The sequence below is a fragment of the Gadus macrocephalus genome, chromosome 4, assembly GCF_031168955.1.
Source record: "Gadus macrocephalus chromosome 4, ASM3116895v1".
Classification (NCBI taxonomy): Eukaryota; Metazoa; Chordata; class Actinopteri; order Gadiformes; family Gadidae; genus Gadus; species Gadus macrocephalus.
Window position 1 is genome coordinate 17,024,388 of NC_082385.1, and position 17,436 is coordinate 17,041,823.

The 17,436-nt window shown below is 44.5% G+C and overlaps 1 protein-coding gene across 1 annotated transcript; it reads right to left on the reverse strand.

Moving 5' to 3' along the window:
• Positions 1-489: 489 nt before the first annotated feature.
• Positions 490-14,480, reverse strand: LOC132456260 (3-hydroxy-3-methylglutaryl-coenzyme A reductase-like). Its single transcript, XM_060050588.1, has 21 exons — positions 14,321-14,480; positions 13,437-13,641; positions 13,234-13,345; positions 13,028-13,115; positions 12,269-12,353; positions 12,081-12,186; positions 11,534-11,640; positions 11,311-11,430; positions 10,777-10,913; positions 8,209-8,495; positions 7,517-7,592; positions 7,213-7,306; positions 6,723-6,917; positions 5,726-5,884; positions 4,909-5,066; positions 4,274-4,379; positions 2,990-3,160; positions 2,302-2,442; positions 1,458-1,616; positions 888-1,042; positions 490-789 (listed from the first exon to the last, which is right to left on the reverse strand). Exons 2-21 carry the CDS (start codon positions 13,596-13,598, stop codon positions 750-752), a joined length of 2,658 nt encoding a protein of 885 aa, XP_059906571.1. The 5' UTR covers positions 13,599-13,641; positions 14,321-14,480; the 3' UTR covers positions 490-749.
• Between the last annotated feature and the right edge of the window lie 2,956 nt (positions 14,481-17,436).

Sequence of the window (17,436 nt, forward strand, 5' to 3'; positions counted from 1 at the left end):
TGGGGTTGTGTGCTGAACCTACAATGCATCAACATGATTTAAAAACAGACAGAACAAATGAAGGCAATACAGTGGTAGTGTAAAAAGAATTGATATGTTAAACAATATACATCTTTTCACATTAATAGCAGCGTAAACAATCACATCGGTCTGGCATGAACAATAGAATATTATTTTCTGCACATATTTTCCATTAGTAACATCGATTGCTTAGTGCCGTTCTATCACTGATCCCGAGTTAAATTCAAGGTATTTGGTGGGAAAAGGCCAACGCCTTTCCGAACACACAATCCCACACAACCACTGTGTTCATATGCAGATAAAGTGGCACACGCAGTTCATATGCAGATTAGTGGTTTTTGTTTACAATTCAAACAAAAATAAACCAAGAAGTTAAGATTAATTGGATGGTGAGCAGCATCCAGTGAAGTCTGCACACAGCTTTAGATTGTTTGGCGAAACAAAAAGGTGCTCAATAACTGAGATGTAGCGAGCGCTGAGCAGTGCTCAGTCCGGACGTGTTCACTGCCACTCCAGGGAGATGTGGTCTCCACTTCCTGTTTCCTTGACCCGGAACATTCTGCTACTCCCTTAAAAGAACAGGTAGGGATCTTTTTTCCGAAGTCACTTTAAGATTCTTTGTTTCCTTCACCGGGATTCAGTACAGCACTCACAACTCCATGGCAATAAAAAAGGGAAAAGCGCCGTATTATTGTTGTCTTCATCACACTCTCGTCTCCAACTCTGCCTCAAGACTGCGCTGGCGTCTCCAACAAGTTGGCTTTAGATCTAACGGATGGAAGAGACGACAAAATGATAAATAAATAAGCAACCCTGCTGATGATGCATCAGGTATTCAAAAACGACACGTTTAAAACCAAACGTACCTGTTGTGGGTCATGTGACTTTTGACCAGGTGACCGGCGGCCAGGGCGGCCATCAGCGACAGCTCCCCCGCCAGCACGGCACCGCAGACCACACGGGCCAGCTGGCGGGCGTTCTCCCCCGGGTGGCCCGGGCTAGAGCCCTGCACCCCCAGCATCTGACCAGGAACACATCGTTAGTCTGACCAGGGACACATCGTTAGTCTGACCAGGGACACATCGTTAGTCTGACCAGGGACACATCGTTAGTCTGACCAGGGACACATCGTTAGTCTGACCAGGGACACATCGTTAGTCTGACCAGGGACACATCGTTAGTCTCCTCTCCTGTTCCTACACAGCGCTGTGAGCTGCAGTCTCATGTCCACAGCTCTAAGGTTCTTCATTTATAATGCTGTCAGAAATGTTATTTAATGATTTGGATATTGCACTTGGGTGACATTGAGATTTTGATCATATTTTCATGAATCCTCCATCACTGGGTTTCATGTCTCCCCTCCAGCGGCCGCGTTAATGACTGTCCACTAGCGCCCCCTCCCAGAGGACCGTTTCCTCCCCCCTGAGGCTCAGTACCTGCAGACAGGCCTGCTGCGGGGGCAGGTTGGTGCCGCCGCCCACGGTGCCCAGCTCGATGGAGGGCATGGTGCAGCTGATGTAGAGGTCCTCTCCCCCGGGGCCCGACGCCTCCATCTGGGTGATGCAGTTGGAGCTGCCCACTGTCTGGGCCGGGTCCTGGGCAGGGGGGGGGGTCAGAGAGGTTAGGAGGGTGTACCAGAAACCTGCACTACGGGGCCTTCAGGGGGCGCTCAGCCCTCTGGCCTGGCTGAGGGACCGAGAATCAGTCTTGTACAAGAGCAAACTCTTCAGATGAGACGGTAACCAGGGCCCTGACTCCCTGTGGTCACTAAAGATACTATAGCACTCGTCGCTAGAGTAGGGGGGCTAACCCTGGTGTCTGTACTCATCACTAGAGTAGGGGGCTAACCCCGGTGTCTGTACTCATCACTAGAGTAGGGGGCTAACCCCGGTGTCTGTACTCATCACTAGAGTAGGGGGCTAACCCCGGTGTCTGTACTCATCACTAGAGTAGGGGGCTAACCCCGGTGTCTCTACTCATCACTAGAGTAGGGGGCTAACCCCGGTGTCTGTACTCATCACTAGAGTAGGGGGCTAACCCCGGTGTCCTGTTCAAAGCCCAACCAGGCTTCTGTACCAACATTGGCCTCCTAATCATCCCCTGGTCTCTCATTGGACCTTGTTACCCATGATGGCGTGGCAAGCCTTCTGGTGCAGCCTTGCTGCAATGCATCACCAAGGCGGGTGCTAAGCCCTGGCAGTGGATGAGGTGTCATACACCCACACCCACACCCACACCCTATGTTAAGCGACTTAGTGTCCGAATTACTCTGGTGTTCACCTGTCCGCAGGCGATGTAGATGGCGGCCACGATGTTGGCGGCATGGGCGTTGAAGCCCCCGATGCTGCCCGCCATCACCGAGCCCACCAGGTTCTTGTTGATATTCAGGTCAACCAGGGCAGCCGTGCTGGTCTTCAACACCTGTAGCAGGTCATGTCAGTTCAATTTTATTTGTGTATCCCTTTATCACAGTTAGTCTCAAAGGGCTCAACAGGCCGTATTAACTACCATTCAACAATTTGGGGTCACTTAGAATTGTCACTAAGAATTAAGAAATTAAGATACCATTAAATTAATCAGAAATACAGTCTAGACCTTGTTAATGGGGTAAATGACTATTCGAGCTGGAAACTGCAGATTTTTTTATGTACACCTGTTTCTTTTTATCTACATAGGTGTAGCCCATTTCCAGCAACCATCACAACTGTGTTCTAATGGTACTTTGTTTAGCTCATCGTGTAAAAAGGCTTATTGATGATTAGTAAACCCTTATGCAATTATGTTAGGACCGCTGAAAACTGTTGAATAAAAGTGTGAGTTTTCATGGCAAACATGAAATTGTCTGGGTGACCCCCAGATTAGGGTTATGAGGTTATTACGGCGCACCTATTAAAATGGGACATAGAAAACCGGGACCAGAGCATTTGCAGTTGAATGAACATTGGATCACAGAACATCGTCCAGGTACCTCTCGCACCACCCTGGCCGGGATGGTGGCCTCGCACACGGCCGCCTTGCCCCGGCCCAGGATCCAGTTGATGGCGGCGGGCTTCTTGTCCGTGCAGTAGTTCCCGCTGACGGACAGGACCTCCACGTCGGGGTACTGCTGCTGGAGGCTTTGCAGTGCCTGCTCTGTACCCTGGAGGGGGGCGGAGGGGAGACATGACACACACGTAACCCTGCAGGGACCGCCTACAGGCTCCCAGAGCCTTTAGAGAAATGGTTCTGTAGCAGAAGGGGTCCAATACTACCAATAATAGACAAAGAGAAGAATAAGGGATTCCACCATTGCTACAGCACCATTTAAAGACATCTTTCATTGGTTCTAACCAACAAACCACAGCAGTGTGCGAGAGCCTGTGGAACATGCATTGATGTTATGGACTGATTTTGTTGGACCTTAGGGCTGAGTATCGGCACTGATTTCCCCGAATTTATTCGATTCCGATTCAAAAGGTCCGGAATCGATTAATGCCGATTCGATCCAATTCAGTTAGTGATATTTTAGTTGCAATACGTATTTTGCTTGGATATGAAATATATTCTCATAGAGCTAATGCTGTAAATTGTACAAGGAACCCTCTAATCTGGTGCATTATTAAAAATCGTAATGTATAGACTAAGAATTGACCCCAAAGCTGTAACATGAATGTACTTTTTTAATCAAACATGACCAACAGCCTTTCTAAAAAGATAGGCTGACCAAGGCACTCTTCTTAAATTCAAAAAAGCTTTAATAAATAGGCTAATTCATAATGGAATTCTTAAGTTGCCAACCACCTGTCAGGCTTACATTATATCTTATTTGCATCAGATTCTGTACAGAAGTCAAGGAAGTGCTCTAACAAGGAATGTAATGAAAGGACAAAATCTGAACAGATCTGAGCAGCACACTGGGATAGAGAGAACCTTGAATGGGTAACCCAAGTTTTTTCAAACTGTGGGGCACACCTCCCCTAGGAGGCGCCAGAACTCTTCAGGGGGGGTGTAATGTGAGAAAATAAATAAATAAATAAAAGCCTGTGCTCATTGCGCCCACTAAAGTAGAGATGAGCGAAAATTTGGCTAAACTGGCAGTTTACAGATAGATTTTTAAAGGGATAAAGATGTTATAATGTGTTAAAGGATAAAAATATCTTTAAAAAATGGACACAGATGTTTAAAAATATGTTTAAAATGTGTAAAAGATTTTTAATATCACACAGATGTGTTTGAAATGTGTATTCCGTTATTGGAACCCAGCCCTACAGACCTTGGAGAGCATGTTCATGCCCATGGCGTCCCCGGTCTGCGACTGGAAGCGGATGTACAGGTTCCTCCCGGCCAGGCCAACATGCAGCTTCTCCAGGCGGGCAAACCTAAACAGAAACACACGGAAACACAAATGAGGATTTAGCCCCCACACATCCTACAAGGTGGATCAGCGTTTAGGCCTGCAGGAACACATCTCTATTATTATTATTTATATATTATTATAATACAGAATTTTTCCTTCATGCTTTTATATGCTTTAGTTAGTATAACTGTTTAAGACCATTTTACATGTGGGATTCAAATAACAAAAGGAGTGCTGACCTCAGGTCTGCTCTGAGGCCTCCTCCACCAGTACTACAGTGAGTGTGCTGACCTCAGGTCTGCTCTGAGCCCTCCTCCACCAGTACTACAGTGAGTGTGCTGACCTCAGGTCTGCTCTGAGCCCTCCTCCACCAGTACTACAGTGAGAGTGCTGACCTCAGGTCTGCTCTGAGGCCTCCTCCACCAGTACTACAGTGAGTGTGCTGACCTCAGGTCTGCTCTGAGCCCTCCTCCACCAGTACTACAGTGAGAGTGCTGACCTCAGGTCTGCTCTGAGGCCTCCTCCACCAGTACTACAGTATGGGTGCTGACCTGCTAGTCTGGTCGAAGGCCTCCTTCATCCCACAGAAGCCGTCGGTGGTCTCCAGCCAGGCTTTGACCTCTGCGGCCCTGCAGGCGGAGGCCAGCCTCACCACGGGGCCCCTGGTCATCCCATCAGAGAGCACCCTGCTGCTGCACCCGCCGCTCAGCTGCACCGAGGACACCGTAGGATTAGGGAACAGGTTAGAATGGTACATACCGGAGGATGAATGGGCGTACTGTGATTGAGGTCATCTTTCTGTCTATTCATCCATCAATTATTTGATGGGTTGGACGAGGCTGAAACATGCATACCATTCATTCAAATGGCTTTGCCTTTGATTGAGAGCAAGAGCTAAAGAAAATAGAATAACAATACATCTGCATTATTATTTAAGCTGTAGTACCATTCCCTATACTGTTCACATTTTACATCCATCCATCCATCCTGTTGGTAAGGATACCTTTAAAATGCATTTATACAGTAGGTATGAGACCCAATAAGCGCCACGCCCGCACCCATTCAATCAAGTTGGAATAAAGCGAGAGTAAAGCCTGTGTATAATCCACACTCATTCATTCATTGAAGACTATAAGGTAGCGTGCAAAAAAGTGTGCAGCTTAGCAATCCTGTCCCTAAAACAATGTTTCCTACTCTCAATTGAAATTCCTATTTTTGGAATTCTTATTAAAATATTTCACCCATTCTTAATTCTGATTAATGATTAGCGTTTCCTTTCCATGTGACATCCTTATTTCCATCTGGGATTAATCTAGTGAGGAGATCTTATCTTTTAACATCACAATGACGTGGCTCTCCATCACCTACACATAGAGTCCTGCATCCCCTGTTGGTGCTGGCTACCAGACAGCCCTCGGTGGTCGCCATGGGGACGTGGAACTGTGCTCCGTCCATTAAGAGCGGCCCGGCCACACCCACTGGTACCGGCATGTAGCCAATGACGTTCTCACAGCAGTTACCCATCACCTGCAGCAGGACACACGATGAGACATGAGGAGAGGTAGAATTTGATTGGCCCTCCATGTTCAGGGTGGACGAGTCAATGTTAACTTTTGATTCCCTTTATTGGAAACCCTTGGAACACACCATTTAAGCTATCCAACTCTCTAATTGTAATGAATAACAATTTTAAAAGGATTACAATTTTCTTTAAATACATTCCTTATACATCTTTGATGAGGTCTTGGCCACCACTTGACTTTTACATTTACGTTTCTACCTGGTCTCACAGGAATCCGTGAAATGACCACGGACGCTCAACTCAAAATCCGTTGAATCCTCCTCACGGAAACACGCCAATTTCCGTGATATGCCCACGGATTTTGCACCAATGCAAGTTAGTGACACTCATATTCCGTGGCACACACACAGATCCCCGTCTTAACGAAGACAAGATGCCCATATATATGCATTGGAGAAAATTCCGTTGGCACGTCAGACAATTTAAGTGATTCCGTGAGGCCACCACGGATTTTGAGTTAAGCGTCCGTGGTCATTTCACGGATTCCTGTGAGGCCAGGTTGTTACGGTTACATTTAGGGTATTTAGCAGATGCCCTAAATCCTATCCAAAGCGACTTACAATAAGTACATTGGTCAGAAGAAGGAGAAACAACAATATATGGCGGTCGGTAGAGCAGTACAGTAGTGCCATGCACCACCAATCACTAGATTAACCCATTCCCCGTACACAACAAAGATAGCTAGGATAAGATGCTACACAACTGAGTACATTTTTTGAGTGCCAGGATGTACAACATACAGTAAGTTGATTCTTGAAGCATGCAGTGCGCCAGCAGGCTCACCTTGGAGTAGTCGTAGTGCCTGAAGGGCAGCCGGTCCAGGGCGTTTGGGACTGGCAGTCTGGAGGACAGCATGTCCCTCCTGATGGCCACGCCCCGCTCTGCGTCCTGCAGCACCGCCTCCAGCCTGTAGGCCAGGATATCGCGGGAGGTCACCAGCTTCTGCACCTCTGCGTCGCTGAGATGTCCGGCCCCTCTCTGTCAGGGTCATGGCAGTGGATGAACCACAACAATTAGGATGAAAACAAAACACAACCGCAAATATCTGGTTTGCGTGTAGACACATATGCATTCATTGTTCACAAATGACTAACTTTTGCTGGTAATAGTTTATTGTCTCAATGTCACATTATAATAAAATAGTTATACAATTACAAATGTTGTTAAACATTGAGACAGACTTAATTACTCAAATTGTACAGACTGAATGATGGCTCAATGAGAAATCTAAGCCAGATTTCCCAAAACATATTTTCTCTGCTTTCTACCTCACCTGTGGATCAGCCAGGATGTCTAGACACTCGTCAAGGCTGCGGGGGTCTTCGTCCTCAGAGGAGGATGGGGTAGATGCAGGAGTCCCTGCTGGAGAGTCCACTGGGACTGATCCACAGAGGTGGGAGGAGGAGGAGGAGGAGGAGGAGTAGGAGGGGGTCGATGCAGGAGTCCCTGCTGCAGAGTCCACTGGGACTGATCCACAGAGGTGGGAGGAGGAGGAGGGGGAGGGGGAGGAGGAGGAGGAGGGGGAGGGGGAGGAGGAGGGGGAGGGGGAGGAGGAGGAGGAGGAGTAGGAGGGGGTCGAGTCCACTGGGACTGATCCACAGCAGCCGTTCTGCTCTGGGAACACTTTGGCCTCAGTCGCCTTTCCTCTGGAAACTGAAAACCAAAACATAGAGAGAAAAGCAATGTTCTATTATAATACAGTTTACACTGTAATCTCCCATAGCAACCAGGCAAAACATTCCATAATAACTTATAGGCATAATATGTATTTCTGCCACTATTCGCTCAATCTGTTTGAATTAGCCAAAGTAACATAGCGATAACTTGCTAACTTACCATTATATGAGTGACTTCCCAAACAGCTGTTGAAAATGTTATGTGGGGAAGCCCAGCGCTGTTATCCGTAGTCAAAACAAATCATAGAAATAACTAAAAATAACTTGGTGAGCGCTTTGTACCTTGTTGTATCGAAACTGTACCCATTAGCTCTGTGGCTGGCATGTCAAAGCAGCACGTCGTAGTGAGATGGGTCAATCTAAAATATCACATCAATACATGGGATCTCTACGGTTTCGCATATTTCCACAGATGTTCGACGGTAGAGGAATACGACGCCATTGATTGGTTTTGAACATTGTTGGAATAATGTGAGAACACTACTCGACAACATATAAAAGTTAGGTCGCTCGGGATATCCCACTCCGGAAACATCAGACATCGCACCTATCATCATACTCTGTGAGCGTGATGTTCTGAGTGCCAAACTAACGTTTCTCTGTGAGGCCACTCCCAGGCTGGCAGCTCGGGGTCTCCCAGGGCCAGGCCGGCCAGGCGGGGCCGCTGGTGGCCAGTGGCTTAGCCCCCCCGGGGATCCGGGGAGTTATGAGGGCCGCGGGGTCCTGCCTGCAGCAGCTCTCTGGGGCCCCTCTGTGGGGGCCCATGATGGGGCTAGTGATGGACAGGGAGGACTCTGCATCGCTCGGCTCAAAGAAGACGTACTTGAGGGCCAGCAGCAGGGCAAGCAGCAGGCTGACCGCCTGCTCCAGGAGGTCCATGCTGAGGGACATGAAGGGTTGGGAGCTCTTAGTTCTGAGAAAATACTAACACAATAAAAACCGAGGTCTAATTTAACACAACATAAAAATTAGGTTTTTAATGTGTTCAGATCGTCTTTCCTAGAATCCATACGCGTCAACTAGGGCTGCACGGACCGGTATTAGGAAAACATGCAATATTCGATAGCATTATTCTATATTAAGATAACGATATCACTTGTGATATTTAATGTTATGGTTCACTCTACTTAAAAATAAATGTTTAAAAAATAAGTGCATTGTTTCCATTCAAACATTATTTCTTTGGGAAAAATACAGCTACATCTGCAATGCTGGCCATAAGTCACCTTGGCAAGGCTCCAGAGTGCGACCTATTAGGTCGCATATGCGACCTAATTTCTTAAGGTGCAAGTTAAAATTGAATGAGGTCGCTCCGGTGCTACTTGCAGGAGGACGATTGAAAAAAGAAAAATCGTTCGTTTTTTTTCTTTCTCTCCCAACCCCGCGGTTGTGGTTGATAATAAAATCTTACTTTCTGGCTCATTCCTACGAGTCCACTACTCTCTCTCGCTCCCTGTCTCTCTCTGCCTGCCTGTCTATCTGCACCTTTTACAGTCTATGGTCTGCCCACTACACGTGCACAGTCTTGCTGCGCACGCAGCACGCACAAAAAAGTAAACAAAGCAGATACAATATGAAGCGGTCGATAGTCGATTATTTTAAGAAAATAAAAATGTGCCAAAGGAAACAAATGAGGCTGTTGTTTAGTGGTGCAACGGTTCACGGGTTTCCTGTGATCCGTACGGATCAACCCTCACTGTTCGGTACGCAAGTGATCCGCGGATCAGCTGATAAAAAAAAGCTGTTGTTTTTTAACCGGAAACCGGAACCGGAAGCAGTCATATTTATGTTTGGTTGTAGTCTTTTCGCTCGGTTCTCCGTATCAACAGTAGGACTAGAACCGAGCGAAATGACCCTTGCAATGGGCAATGAGTCTTCCAACTGAAAACAATGGATTTACAAAATGCCAAATAAAACACGACAGAACTGTATTTCGCTACCATACTTGATGAAAAAAAAAGAAGATGAGGATGTCTGCATTGTCGTGGGAGAGTGTAGTCTCTAAACTCTCCCCAGGCAATGCAGACATCCTGAATTTAAAGTTGTAAATCCAGAGTTAGGGATTATTTACTATCCATGTTAAAAAGAAGGAATAATGCCTCAGATTGCAATTTTTTTAAATATTGACTATGCTTAAAGGAAGCAGGATTAATACCAAATTTTTAACTTTATTTTGTTTTTACACATTTTAAGATTTTATTTAAAGTCACATTTGTCTCGTTATCTTTTTTGCTGTTGTTGATCCGAAAATGATCCGACCCGTGACTCAAAAACGTGACACGATCCGAACCGTGAGTTTTCTGATCCATTGCACCCCTACTGTTGCATCACACGAAGCCCCCAGCCCCTCCCCACCTCATTTAATAGGATAGATGAGAGCAATCGCTCAGCGGAGAATGAAGAAATGATCATCAAGTTTAACACCGCCTATAACATCACGAAAGAGGAACTCCCGTTCACAAAAAAATAAATATGGTGCTACCTAATTTGTTTTGGTGCTACTAAATGAAAAGCTAGGTGGCACCAGTGTTACCTGTGAAAAAGTTAGTCTGGAGCCCTGCACCTTGGCCCCTTTAACATTTACTGATATTGTTACAAAATGAAATTGTCATTGACATATCACTCCAACTGCAATGTCTCAACTTAAACTGCAGTGCTTCCCCCAGCATTGTATGGTTTGAACTGAAACCGTCACCGAAGACCGCAGGGCCAACTTGTGTGTTAATTATCGCAGGCATCGGTCGGGTAACGGGCCAAATATTAACAGGTCCGGGCGAGTGTGGATTTAATTTGGATATTATCACGGGTGACAGGTCGGATCTGGTGCTGAATTTTGCGGGTGCGGGCGAGTCTCAAAAGATTGACCTGTGCACCCTGGCGTAGACTACATTTTATCGAAGTTGAACTAATCTTTGTGGCACGTCTATCGCAAGCGTTGATAGCGCGATGACGATACATTTTCGATATACCATGCAGACGTAGTGTCAACGGTCTGAGTCTGTATTTCAACTCAGACATATTAAAAATGCATTTCCTAGATGGGGTCACGAGTACACAAATGTTTGTAGCAGTTGTGTGAATGAAACATCTTATAAATCAAAAACGAACGCACGCTGAATAGTTGGCGCTTACCAACACAGAACCAGATGGCCTGAACTCACCTGCCAAGCTCCCCGGGCCACATTCGATCTCCAGAGCCCAGCCTGCTGGCGAGGGGCCCTTCCTCCGAAGTACGGTTGTGCCCCAGCTGGTTGGTAGCTAATCGAGAGTGGGCGTGGACCAGCACCAGGCCCAGGGACTGGGGAGACACAGCCACGGTCTCACTTGTAATCAGTGGCAGGTAACAAGCATAGGAACAACCACTGCTTTTGAACATGCTTAGAAAAATGATTCTAGTTCTGCCACTAACCATCATTTTCACATTCAAAACAAAAGGACATCACAAGTTACCATAGTCCAAAGTCACGTCTTACATTCGTTTGCTTTAACTGATAAGCAGCCAAGAAGAAAATAGGTATTTCTTTTATAAGGTTGGGCATTAACCATGAACAAATAAGAATTTCTGTAGAATCAAGTCGCAAAATCTTTGAAATTCTACTTTGTAATGATAGATTATAAAAAAAAATATTAGACTAATGTTCTGTCCATCAACTCATGGTTGCAGCCCTATATGTCCTAGCAATAATCAGACTCACCATGATAATCTTCACCCTCTGAGTGACTGGGTTCGGCTTGTTGACCTCCTCTTCCTCCAACACACGAGCGAAGTGGCTCAGCTGCCAGACAGGGCGACCCTCACGACATTCCCTGGACAACTACAAAACAAACTGAGAACCTTCCTCAGAAGTACCACCACTTTGACTGGGCTCTTCAGCCACTTGTTTTCCTACTCTGTAGCTGTTGTTTGGACATGGTTACCTCCAGGACCAGGGAGACGCATGCAGGGAAGAAGGTCATGAAGACCAGGTAGTTGGCCAGGACGGACATGCAGCCAAAACAGCACATTATCTCCAGCTGAGGAACGCCTGTAAGATGAAAAGATTACATTAATACGATATTCACCCTTAACAAGATGACCACAGAAAGGTCAAACATGGGCATGTCCAAGGCTATAGCCTTTCCTTCTAGAACACCAATGGCCCAAGTGTCCAAGTTTAAGTTTTAAAACATGGAACATATGGTTTATTTGTTTGCTGCATTATAAAAAAAATGTATAGCTGTAGGGATTGCTAAAGCGTGTGTTTATAATGGTTGGTCACAAAGCTTTATGCATACACATTTCAGTTATGTTCAGTTCAGTTATGTTGTTATAAAAGCTCAAATTGCAGTAGACCCTGGTCTAAACCCTTCACTCTATGAAACAGCATAAGGAATTGCTAAACTGGGTGTTTTTTACAGGACTCCCTTGAAGTGCACTTCTTCTCAAAACATATTGAGAGAACTTCTGAAAGGCCACACAGAATACCTGACATGGTCCCCACTCCGATGACCAGGCACTCCACAAGAGCGTCCAGGGTGAAGGTGGGGCCCAGGATGGACATGCCATGGGCAATGTTCTCCCTAACCTCCTCCTAAGGGGGAAGGTCACACTGTGTTACAGCATTTAGAAAACAATTCAGACAAAATCAGGTCAAAACAAGCAGGATTTCTTACCTGAGAATTTGAGCTGAGGGCAAATTTGGCCAAAGCACAAGCTTTGGACAGGTCGATGAGCAGGAGAAAGAATGGAAGGGCTTCACTGCAGGACAAGATGGATAATATTATGTACACATTTAGCAGTGCTCAAATTACCACCAAGTCAATTATATTATCTTTCAGTTTTCCTCGCTCTATGCTTACTGCATAGACAAACGGTTGAACGTTTTCTGAACAAGGGATGGATTATTTCAATATATTAATCTAACCTTAATGGAATCATAAAACAAATCTAAATTAACAGATATTCCCCATTCTAACTTAGAGCATCAAGCATGGTAGCCTGGCTCCGCCCGCCTACGTACTTCCCTTCAGTACTAGGTCTGGGTCTGCGGTATGTTAGTGGGTTTTCTCCGTCCAATCAGCGAACAGAGGTAGTGGCTGAGAGCAATGGCGTTAAAGTCAGCTCTCTTTGATGGACATCTTCACGCACGGTGTTTGGTTTGTTTACAGCCTGCGCGCAACGTGATTCCCGGCCAAACGTGAGCGATTGGTTATGGCAGATCCAGAGTGGCACTGGTCAGATTCAATAGTTTTAAACTGCATCAGACCCGCCTTCAAGTGAGTTAACGTTTGTCACTTGAGTAGGTCTAGACTCTCTGTGCAAATTAAATGAAGTACGAGAGTCTGGTAGGACCAGGCTACAAGCATGGCACTCAACTTTTAGAAACAAGTTGTTACGTTCGTGATTTACAACTTGCTAATATTTATACTCACTTGAGACCAGTCAGCTCTTTCCCGGAGAAGTGAAAGACCACTGTACTAAACACAAAGCTGGAGAATACAGTGAATAACCCTGCAATACCTAAAGAGATCCAGAAAGAGAAACTTAATGATCATCAATGTGGAACAATTAAAAGGATCACATTGAGGGCAACATATTCATTAGATCAAGAAGGTAAGCAGGTCTCCCTCACACTTACCAAGGATGTATTTGGAGCCCAGTTGACGGAGGTTCTTGAACTGAAAGTATATGTAGACGATGGCCATGCAGCGCGTGACGGTCAACATGATGACATCGCTGCTCGCAATTTTCTGGAAGATTAGGAACAAATAAGGACATGAGCCATCATCTTACTTTAACGTTAACATCATCCTATAAAGAAGCTCGACCTTAACGCCTCACCTCCTGACGTTTTGGGCACTCATCCCAGCGGCACACCTGGCTACTGGCCACGAAGCTGTTCAAGGACATGAGACACACTGTGATAGCGATGGTTCCCACTATCACTTCCAGTGGGTGGGATGCGACCAGCAGGCCGTGCAGCCTGAAGAGCCGGCTCAGCATTCTTCTGACTGCCTTTCCACCAACTCCTGGTTCTCGAACCAAACTGTATAATAATAATAATAATAATACATTTAATTTAGAGGCGCCTTTCAAGACACCCAAGGTCACCTTACAGAGCATATAGTCATCATTCAAAACTATGTAAAACAGACTAGGAATAAAAGGAAAACAGAGGTTAAACATGAAGAAGAAGAATAATTAATGACATACTGTATAGACAGAGACAACTTGTTTTAACCAATAGCGACGACCCCTTCCTCTGGTGTGGAATCACCGCGTACATATGGTTGTATGAGGTCTTCCAACAATATGACCTGCTGATTAGTAATGGTGTATAACATTGTTATCTCCCGACCACTCCGACACGATGTCTGATGTCCTGGAGGTCCATTATGAGACATCTGCCACTTCACTTCTCTGTGTTTAAAACATCCACACTTTCAAATAATTTCTCTACTTTTAACTATCGCGTTAAATGTCTCCACGTCTCACTGGTTGGCTGAGTGACAGTGTCTAAGGTTGCAAGTCAGAGCCCGCTCAGCTCATCACACCAGCCCTGTCAGAAGGCTGTCAGCTCCGCACAGAGCGTTAGCATCATCGTTAGCATCGTGCTAGCGGTTTAGTATGAACTTAGTCCAGAGTTTACACAAGGTCATCTCGTGACAGAGTCTATGTATATAAAGCATTGTCTTTATTCGACCGATTGTGAACAGTGGACTTACCTTAATGGTGACTTTCCGCGTTCATCTGGCGTTGATTTGACAGTAACACGCCATGACCCGTCCAACTCTCAGGAGCACTGATGTAATCCTCCCCGCATCAACATGGCGACCCGGAAGCGACGAGGAAGCTCAATGGTGACGTCTTCGTCTTCTTCTTCTTCTTCTTCTTCCTCTGCTACTACTTCTTCTTCTTTTTCATTTTTGTTTATTGGCGGGTAGTAACCATAGCTTTCTTGGTGCATACCGCCACCAGCTGTATCGGAGTATGTAACAACAGCATTTATGTATTTTTCTAGGATTAGTTATTACAAGAAAAGAAAAAAGGAAACGGATAAATAAATAAGTAAGTGGGTACATAGGGGGGGGGGGGGGGTTAGGCTATATAAATTCTAAATTATTTCAATTAATCCTGTCCCCTTCTATTTCATCGCTGCCTTCTAAGTGATACACCCTTACACCCTCTCCTGCTGTATGCCACCTAGACGCCACGTTCTTCCTGCTCTCTGCAATTTATCAGCCAACATCATTCTATTCTCTATGTATCTCTCACACTCCATCAATACACGTTCCACAGTTTCTGTTTTCCATATTCACACCCATCGGTTCCCCTTTTCCCTATTAATAATAAAGTTGTATTTAGTCTTGTATGTCCTATTCTCATTCTTGTAAGCACTGCTCCCTCCCTTCTATTTTTCCCTTTAACACCATGCGCACCTACATTTCTTTGTATATTATAATAATTTCTTCCAATCATTTCTCCGTCCCATCTATCTTGCCACTTTTTTATTACTTATTTTATTTTAATATTGCTTTAGCTTCAATGCTGCTTTACCAGAAGGCATATCTATTATATTATTCATTTTTGTTGCTATTTTGGCCGTTTTGTCTGCTCCCTCATTCCCTTTGATTCCTACATGGGCAGGAACCTGCAGCAAAATTTGACAGTTATTCCTGTTCTTGTTGTATTTCTAAAAGAAGGTCCTCTATTACAGGAAAAAAAACAATTGGAACATTACTTAAAGGAGTAGAAGTCACTCTTCTATTACTTACCCTATTCTGATATAGCTTTTGTTACCCATCCAAATCCATTACTTTGGTAAATTCCATAATCCAAACATTCCTGGATTACAGTATTGTCAGGGTTTTCATAGTCCCTGCAGTCGGCTCCAGTATTCACGCAACATTGTATCTCTTCTGAGTTATATCGGCACTTCTCCATCTACGTATATTCCATTAATGGGTGAAGACCATTACCGTGGTGACGTCACGTGTAACGTCACCTGAGAGGAAGTTGTCTCGTTTGTTTGTTTTCTTTGTTATGCTGTTATGTGTGGCATTTTATATTTTTATGGGAACCAATAAAGGCGTATACAGATTGGCCTTGTGAAGTTCCCTAATAATTTCAATTAGATTAATTACAATGAGAATATTGTTTTTTTGTATATAAATAATGATATTCTACCAAAGACGAGAGGAAAACAATAAACTTATTCAAGCAAGAACAACAAAATAAAGTGAAGCTGCACCACGTGATAAGGTTGTATGTTTGAGGTGTAGGATCAACTGAACCAACCTGTCCAATAAGCAATATGGCAGTGGCTGAACCCTTTCAGTTTGACATACTAGACTAGATACCTGCCATGATGAATTTAGCAGCCAGCCATGTTTCTCACTACCAGAACCGGGTCCTTTGAACTAACCCAATAATTTGATTTTCTTGAGTGTCATCAAAACGCACTTACATGAAAATCGATTATTGGGTTAGTCCGACTATAATTTGATTATTGGTGCATGTATACACCATAGTCGGGCTAAAATCGAAAATCAAATCGGGTTTCGCATTGTCGGATTAAGACCCCAATATTATTAAATTGATAGCATTAATAATAATAATAATACATTTAATTTAGAGGCGCCTTTCAAGACACCCAAGGTCACCTTACAGAGCATATAGTCATCATTCAAAACTATGTAAAACAGACTAGGAATAAAAGGAAAACAGAGGTTAAACATGAAGAATAATAATAATTAATAACACTCAAAGACGCCTAAAGTGAAGGGGGGACCTCACTAACCACCACCAATATGAAGCACCCACTTGGGTGATGCACGGCAGCCAATCGGTGCCAGAACGCTCACTACACACCAGCTTGAGGTGGAGAGTTAGGGATGAGGTGGAGAGTGAGTGAAAAGAACATATTTAAACACTATCGACCATATTTAAACACTGTCGATCATATTTAAACAATATCGACCACATGTAAACACTATCGACCACATTTAAACACTATCGACCATATTTAAACACTATGGACCACATGTAAACCCTATCGACCACATGTAAACACTATCGCCCACATTTAAACACTATCACCCACATTTAAACACTATGGACCACACGTAAACCCTATCGACCACATTTAAACACTATCGCCCACATTTAAACACTATCGCCCACATTTAAACACTATGGACCACATTTAAACACTATGGACCACATGTAAACCCTATCGACCACATGTAAACCCTATCGACCATATATAAACACTATCGACCACATTTAAACATGTAAACCCTATCGACCACAATTAAACACTATCGACCACAATTAAACACCATCGACCACATTTAAACACTCTCGCCCACACCTACACACTATCGACCACATTTAAACACTATCGACCACATGTAAACACTAGCGACCACACTCAAACACTATCGACCACATTTAAACATGTAAACCCTATCAACCACATTTAAACATGTAAACCCCTCTCGACCACATTTAAACCCTATCGACCACATTTAAACCCTATCGACCATATTCAAACACTATCGACCACATTTAAACTATCGACCATATTTAAACCCTATCGACCACATTTAAACACTATCGACCATATTTAAACACTATCGACCACATTCAAACCCTATCGACCACATTTAAACCCTATCGACCACATTTAAACCCTATCAACCATATTTAAACACTATCGACCACATTCAAACACTATCGACCACATTTAAACACTATCGCCCACATTTAAACACTATAGACCACATTTAAACACTATCAACCATATTTAAACACTATTGACCACATTTAAACACTATCG